This window comes from Oxyura jamaicensis, chromosome 17 (genome assembly GCF_011077185.1).
Source record: "Oxyura jamaicensis isolate SHBP4307 breed ruddy duck chromosome 17, BPBGC_Ojam_1.0, whole genome shotgun sequence".
In the NCBI taxonomy this organism is placed as follows: Eukaryota; Metazoa; Chordata; class Aves; order Anseriformes; family Anatidae; genus Oxyura; species Oxyura jamaicensis.
In genome coordinates, this window is record NC_048909.1 from 8436528 (window position 1) to 8443815 (window position 7288).

Genomic DNA, 7288 nt, shown 5'->3' on the forward strand with positions numbered 1-7288 from the left:
CCCCCCCCCCCCCCCCCCCCTTTATTTTTTGATCAATGAGCTTTTATACAACCTTTCTCTCCAGGGAAATGGAAGGAAAGAGATAAAGTGACAGCAATGTAGGGCGGTGATAATGGAAGGCAGCACTGAGCAGATCTGTGATTAGAGGGAGGCCGGTCCTCTGCAATGGGAATTTACCAGACATTAAGCATTTATTATTTTAACCCATTGCATCCCTTTGTCGATACCTTGCTCCCCTCCTGAGCTGGGAGGATTTGAATGCCTCAGCCAGGCAGAAGGACAGATTCCCCTCAGCTCAGAGCTGCCATACCTGGATGTGTCCCGTGGCCGTAACTGGGAGCCCAGGGGGTTGATGAGACAAGGCTGAGGAGAAGGGCAGCCGGTGGGTAGTGCAGAGCTCCTGGGGCACGTACTTGGTGACCCTGTCCCGAGCTGGCCCAGCTCCCTGTGCCTTTCAGCAGCACCCCGCGGGCTCCCACCTGCTGGCCCAGCCTCGGACACCCCAACCCAGCCCCCGGAGCATCCTCTCCAGCCCAGCAACACGACCTTCCCCTTCCTCAGCATCCCAGGGGCATCCAAATTCCAGCCAGAAACGCCTGGTGAACTTCAGGTGCCGGTGTCCCCTTGCACCGCTGACCTTGGCAGGAGATGCTGCCGCCAGTCCGGCTCTGTGGGAATGTGTCCGCATTTTAAATGCATTTTAAATGCCTGCTCCCGTAGCAACAGAGCCTTCAGCACCGGCTGCAGGCCCTCCTGCCGCATCCAGCTTGGTCTCTTTGCCTGTCATCATGTTGTGCACATATGCTGAAATGCTGGCGTTTCGGGAGGCCGGAGTGGCAGCTTGGCTGAAACGTGGGGGTATCGATGTGAAGAGGACGTCGGCCTAGGGCTGCCTGCGATGTTGATGCTGTAGTGTTGCAGGCATCTACTCATGGGTGTCCCAGAAGGGACACTGGGTTCAGTGCCAGGGGGCAGATAGGTGGAAGGAAAATGAGCTGCCGTGGGCTGCCAGCATAGCAAGGCTCACGGGGGAGAGGGGTTGCTGCCTCACCTGGTATTTATGGCTTAAAAACGCAGCCAGGCGCTTAGCTGGACTTGAATATGTGCTGACCTTAAGCTCAGGGGCATGAAACCAACAGGGTCAAGTACCTCAGTGCGCTTCAAAACCCAGCCCATCATCCTGAGCCCCAGGGTGCTGTGTGGGTGCATGTCCCCATCGGGGCGATGCTGAGGCTGGACCCCCGGAGGCTCCCGCGCAGCCTCCGTCCTCTGCTGCACCCCGCGTCCCCTCCTGGGGCCAGCAGGGTGGCCACGGGGGGCTGGTGGTCTCGGGTGTCTCCTGAGCGAGCAGACATGGCAGAGAGCAGAGAAGGTGGCTGCTAGAAGCTGGTAAATGCTCTTTGCAAGGAAGAGATTTATATTGCTTATAATTTCCCTTTTTTTCTCCCCGGCATAACCCATAACAAATGCACATTTCCAGCAGGGCTGGAATAGACACGTCTGTCTTTTTATCTTGGCTGCACCCACTCCATTACGGCAGAAACAAGCAGAGCTATTCAGCTAATTTCTCCACCTGGCTGCTCGACCCTGGCTAACTCTTCTCATTTCCCATTCGAGCAGCGTGGCTGCTTCAGGAAAGCTTGTTTTCTTGGGGCAGTGTGATAAGGACACTTGTTATTAAGAGGCATGAAACAAACAAAAGCACCCGGCAGTTGTTCGCAGCCTAATTACCTCTAATTAAATAAAAACCAGCTTCCCATCAGCGGGGCACAGCGCCCTGTGCTGGGGCCTGACAGGCAGAGACCCGCCGCGAGAAGGCGCGGGCCCGGGCCGCGGATGGTGTTGGAAACGGTGTGCTCACCAGCCTTGCACTCTTTTTCCAGCTTGTGGCAAGCTGACGGGAATCAGTGACCCCATCACAATTAAAACCTCGGGCTCCCGGTTCGGATCGTGGATGACGGACCCGCTCGCTCCAGAGGGAGAGAACAAGGTAAGAGCGCGGCGGCGACGTCCCCGTGGTCCCCAATCCACCGAAGCCATGGAAAGCTCCTTAAATCCCTGCACCAAAGCCATGATAGTGCCCCTCGGTGCCTAATCCTTCTCGTGGGGCTCTGCCGACCTCAGCTGAGGATGGGGAAGGGCAGGAGGATGAGGAGCAGTCCCACGCTGTGGTCCCTTCCCAGGGCAGGTGAACCTCACTGTGGCCACTGTGTGCTTGGTCTCGGATGTGTCACCAGATCTGGGGATAGAAAATCAAATATTGGGTTTCTTGTCTGGATTTGGCAGCTCGGAGGGAGCTGGGGCAGAGTGGAGGGGCCCATGGTGCTGGTCCCTGCTGCTTTCCTGCTGCCTGTGTCCCCAGTACTGTCATCAAACTCCATTTGTCCTCTGTCCTCCACCTGCAATGTTGTGAGGATTTAACTGACTGCAGCCAGAGAGAGATTCGTTTTGCTTTGTTTTGGTCTCCTTTTTCCTTTTTTTTTTTTTTTTTTTTTTCATTCAGACCATTCAATTTTGATCCCAAAGAGGTAGGAGGCCAATAACTGGCTGAAAATCAATCCAGGCTTCCCATGACTGATGGAATGGAAAATATCTCGAGTGTTTGCTGAGGATTTGCAGGCAGCAAAACAAAACAGAAACCACAGACCTTGGCTGCATGGCAATTCCCTCCTGCGTGAAGCAGCCTTCATCAAAAGATAAAGGCGCTGGCGAGGGCTGTGTCGGGGCAGCTATTTTGGGAGCTTGCCCTGCCATCGGCTTTCTGTAGCTAAGAGCACACGAGGGATGCTCTGCAGAAGCCACCGCTGGGGGTGGCTCCGTGTGCCTGGAGGTGTGCAGCGATGAAGCATCAGTGACTTGGGATGTCGGGCAGCCAACTTGGCTCCCCACTATAATACCTCTTTATTTTACGATTATTAAACAAAGCATCACCCCATGAAATCCCAATTTGGAAGCAGAACGGGTTTTACCCACATCAGACACTGTTTTCCTTGTCTGAAGGGACGGACTTGTCCCCTTCAGGCTGTGTCTGCTGCATCCCTTGGCACTAACAGGGTTAGGCGTGATTTATACATCTGTAAAGGGAGAGTTGGGTTGCAGCTGAAGTACATTAATTACGTGCTAAAGATCTTCCCATGTCTTCAGAGAGTCTTATCTCAAAATGGATTATTTTTTTTTTTTGCCCATGTCTTTTTCTGCAGTGTGTTCTTGTTGTGAGAGTACACAAGCAGTTTTCTCTGGACTGTAGCTCAATCTTCACAAGCGTGTGTGTGTATAATATATAAATCTACTGCAAATTTTATTACAAGCACAATCACCCGAGCGAACTTCATTGGCTACCTGGCGGAGTGGGAAACTGGTGATGGGGAGACACTGGCACTTTGTCATATCCATCTTCCCTCGCCAGGCCCCGGGAGGTGTTTGGTGGTTTTCATGGTCATTTGTTCGTGTCATGAAATCATTGAACACAACCAGGCACAATTGCAAGTCTCGCAGGAGCGGCGAGACAGCAGGTGGATGCTGAGCGCCGGGATTGATGTGTATTGGCAGGACAGTGCGGAGAAGGCTGCTCAGAGCCAGCCGGCACGACGAGGCGCTGCTACCGATCAATCTCTGCTTCCCCAAAGCACGAAATGTCGTCGGATCCTGCCACCTTGCAGCACCAGCCTGATAACAGGGGCTGCTCTTGTGGTCTTCTCTTTGTCTCCCCAAAAACTGAGCACAGTGCATTGACGCGTGGAATTATTTAATGCCAAATAATGAAACGGGAGCAGCTGAGATACAGTTTTCAGGATATATATTTTTTTTGTCATTTCTCAAGCTATTTATTTGAATGCAGACTGTTCATTAACCAAAGAATGTTCTCCAGCACCATGTCCAGCAGCAGAAGCTCTCCCATGCTGCAGGCACTTCTCTGCCGTGGGCTCGGGGACATGCGTGGTTTTCTCCTGGTGCTCTGGCAGCCATCCTCGAGCCCACAGCAGGGGTGTGAAGACCAGAGCAGTTTGCCACGTGATTTTTCTCCACCTCTGCAGTGTTTCTGGGGCAGTACTGAGGGAATTCTGAAGTTTCCCACAAAGATTTTGCAGACCTCGCTTGGCCTTTCAAATACAGCAGCCCAAACGTGTGTGCACGCACAGGCGTGTGTAAATGTTTGTCTGCTGCTCTAATGGACCCTGGAGACAACCGTACTGCAGCTCTGGTACAATCAGATTTTGCAAGGTGTTTGCAAAGGGAGCATGCACTACAACATTACCCAAATCTGCATCCTTAAAGGCATTCCCACTGCTATTTCATTTACCTCTTTACCTTCCTAAACAGTTTTTATAGAAAGCAACTGTCTCATCTTTAGGCAGCAAAGGCATACAGAATGTCTCTCACTTGGTGGATTCTCACTTCTTTCTTCTTTGCCTCTGAATGGTTTAAAATGATGAAAGATTTTGCGTTTTTTTTTGTTGTTTGTTTGTTTGTTGTTGTTTTTTTTTTTAAGAAGTCTAGACACTGTCCCCGGTGAACCGGTGTTTAAGTCATGGTCTAAAATCTCTCCCCCATCTCCTGATAGCAAAATTTTGATGTCTTTGTCTTTTGTATTTCAGCAGCCTCGCTGTAAGCTTTTGATGCAGAAGTGTATGATTTTTAAACCAATATGGACTTTGCCTGCATTTCCCTGACAATGAGCGATTATGTTCATTGCTTCTGCGTGCCAAATTAGCGGAGCTCTGCACAGCAGCTGCTATAATTTACTGAGTGCGATTGTGATGGGGCTTAGAGGCAGCATCAGTGTAATGGGCTGGGTTTAGCCAGAGAAAGATGCTGATTGCCCTCCGGAAGGACAGTGCCAGCCCCCAGGGAGACGCCGGCTTACCTCTGGGAAAGCTTCGCTCTTCACTTGATTTCTTGGCTGATTTGGGGTGGCAGCCTGAGGTTTATTTCTGGGCGCAGGTGACAGGCTTTGGGCACGTGGTTTTCCAGCGGGTGGCTCGATGAAGCTGGCCTCCTCGCAGATTTAGCACCCAGTTTATTTCCAGGCAGATCTCTGCTCTTTCCTAACCCCGCCTGTTTCTGTTCCTCGCCCAGGTCTGGTACATGGACAGCTACCACAACAACCGCTTCGTCCGCGAATACAAATCCATGGCAGATTTCATGAATACCGACAACTTTACCTCTCACCGTCTCCCTCACCCATGGTCAGGCACCGGTCAAGTGGTCTACAACGGCTCTATCTATTTCAATAAATACCAAAGCCACATAATTATCAGGTTTGACTTGAAAACAGAGACCATTCTCAAGACTCGCAGCCTGGATTATGCCGGCTACAACAACATGTACCACTACGCCTGGGGCGGCCACTCGGACATTGACCTCATGGTGGATGAGAACGGGCTGTGGGCCGTCTACGCCACCAACCAGAACGCGGGCAACATCGTCATCAGCAAGCTGGACCCCAACACCCTGCAGAGCCTCCAGACCTGGAACACCAGCTACCCGAAACGCAGCGCCGGGGAGGCCTTCATCATCTGCGGCACGCTCTACGTCACCAACGGCTACTCGGGAGGCACCAAGGTGCACTACGCCTACCAGACCAACGCCTCCACCTACGAGTACATCGACATCCCGTTCCAAAACAAGTACTCGCACATTTCCATGTTGGACTACAACCCCAAGGATCGGGCCCTCTATGCCTGGAACAACGGGCACCAAATACTTTACAATGTCACCCTCTTCCACGTCATCAGGTCTGACGAGTTGTAGTCCATCCTTGTTTAGAAACTGATTTAGCAAAAAAAAAAAATTGAAAAGGAAAAAAGGGAGAAATGAATTAAAAGAAATACTAATATCAAGGAAACACACTTCAAATAAGTACATAAATAAACAGCTGCCAAAATTAAGACCAACGTCATGGAGGATTATTCAGCATAAACCTGACAGATCAGCATTACCTCTACATTTCTAGAAGTCTGGCCCTGTGTTATAGACTCACGACTAACCATGTACTTGCAGCTGGAACTGCACCTGAAGAACCACTTAAGTTTGGGGTTTTGTTTTGTTTCTGTTCCGATAGCAAATCTATAGTACATACTACAGCAGTAAGGCAATGACTGTTGGAAGTTTATCCTTGGGAGACTCGCTCTCTTCTGTGTGTGGGTTGCATGGACATTTTCCGACATCGCGGTCAGCTGTGATGGATGTGTGATTTGTATTCCTAAGCAGAAAAGCTGACCCGTGAGGAGCTCTCGCTGTCTGAACAAGACCTATCACAGGTTAGTTTTATTCGCCTTCCATTGCAGCTACTGTCTCTCAACTGTGTTCTTGTCACTTAGATTAACTGTGCTGAGACCTGAAGTAGCTCATGGATCTGTGTCTTAGTAACTATTAAACACGATGGTTTAAGTATGTATTATGAACAAGTTGTTGTACCCATATTGTTTGAACTTATGTATTCAGCAAATATATTGTATAATGTATGTCTGTTATTTACCAGAGGTGGCAAAACTTTGTATGTCCAGTTTATGCAATGAATGTTGTAAATGCAATGATGTAGTTTGGATTAATAAATGATGGTTTTGTTTCTAAAAAGAAAAAAAGATCAGTGTTCACCCTTATACACAGATAACCAATTTCATGTTGATAATTACAAGAATATTCTCTTACTGTTATAATATCTACATAGCATTATGGTGGTTGGAAATCGCTTCTGTGGAAATTCTGTGGCATCAGGTTCCCATGGAAAGCTCTGTTTATGGAAGTGTGAAGGTAATTATTTTTTTTTAAGAGGAAAACTTTGTACTATCCACAGTTATCTAAGGAACAATAAAAATATTAGGAGACTTCCCTGCTTTGGTCATTGCGTGTTCTGTGTACGAGTGGCCAGGTGTATGGGGGGAAGGATACAGGAAATCTTGTGGGGTTTGGGGTGGTGGCTGAGCAACCGTCCTGACTTCCCTTATGTCTGGAATCAAGTATTGCAGGATGCCCATCTGTGGCTGGGAAGCCGAAGCTGGAGGCTTTGGCTCTCTCCTCTGCAGGACTCTCCTCACATTGCCTGGTGCAATTGGGTTGTTTCCCTTCTCAGGCACTTAGAGTGTTTCTCGTCATGGTCTTGCTAGTCTTACACCAGTAAAAGTCTTCCATCTCATGCAGCCAACACCACCATGCTTATTAGAACACGCAAGAGTTGCTGCTGGGGCCTGAGCACTCATTCCTCTTGTTTTTGCCGAGGCGGAGACCTCGCGGCATTGCACAAAGGTGCAGTACAGCAGCATGCGCCTCGAGATGATCCGAGGCATTT

At 49.8% G+C, this 7288-nt stretch overlaps 1 protein-coding gene across 4 annotated transcripts in view; it reads left to right on the forward strand.

Moving 5' to 3' along the window:
- The window catches only part of OLFM1 (olfactomedin 1), a 30312-nt gene extending 23481 nt beyond the window's left edge, over positions 1-6831 (forward strand). For all 4 annotated transcript variants that reach the window (XM_035341730.1, XM_035341729.1, XM_035341731.1 and 1 more), the window contains exons 5-6: positions 1884-1990; positions 5077-6831. In XM_035341730.1, coding sequence (XP_035197621.1) covers positions 1884-1990; positions 5077-5751 — 782 coding nt within the window. In that variant the 3' untranslated portion in view covers positions 5752-6831. The remainder of the gene's footprint in view (positions 1-1883; positions 1991-5076) is intronic.
- The last annotated feature ends 457 nt before the right edge of the window (positions 6832-7288 follow it).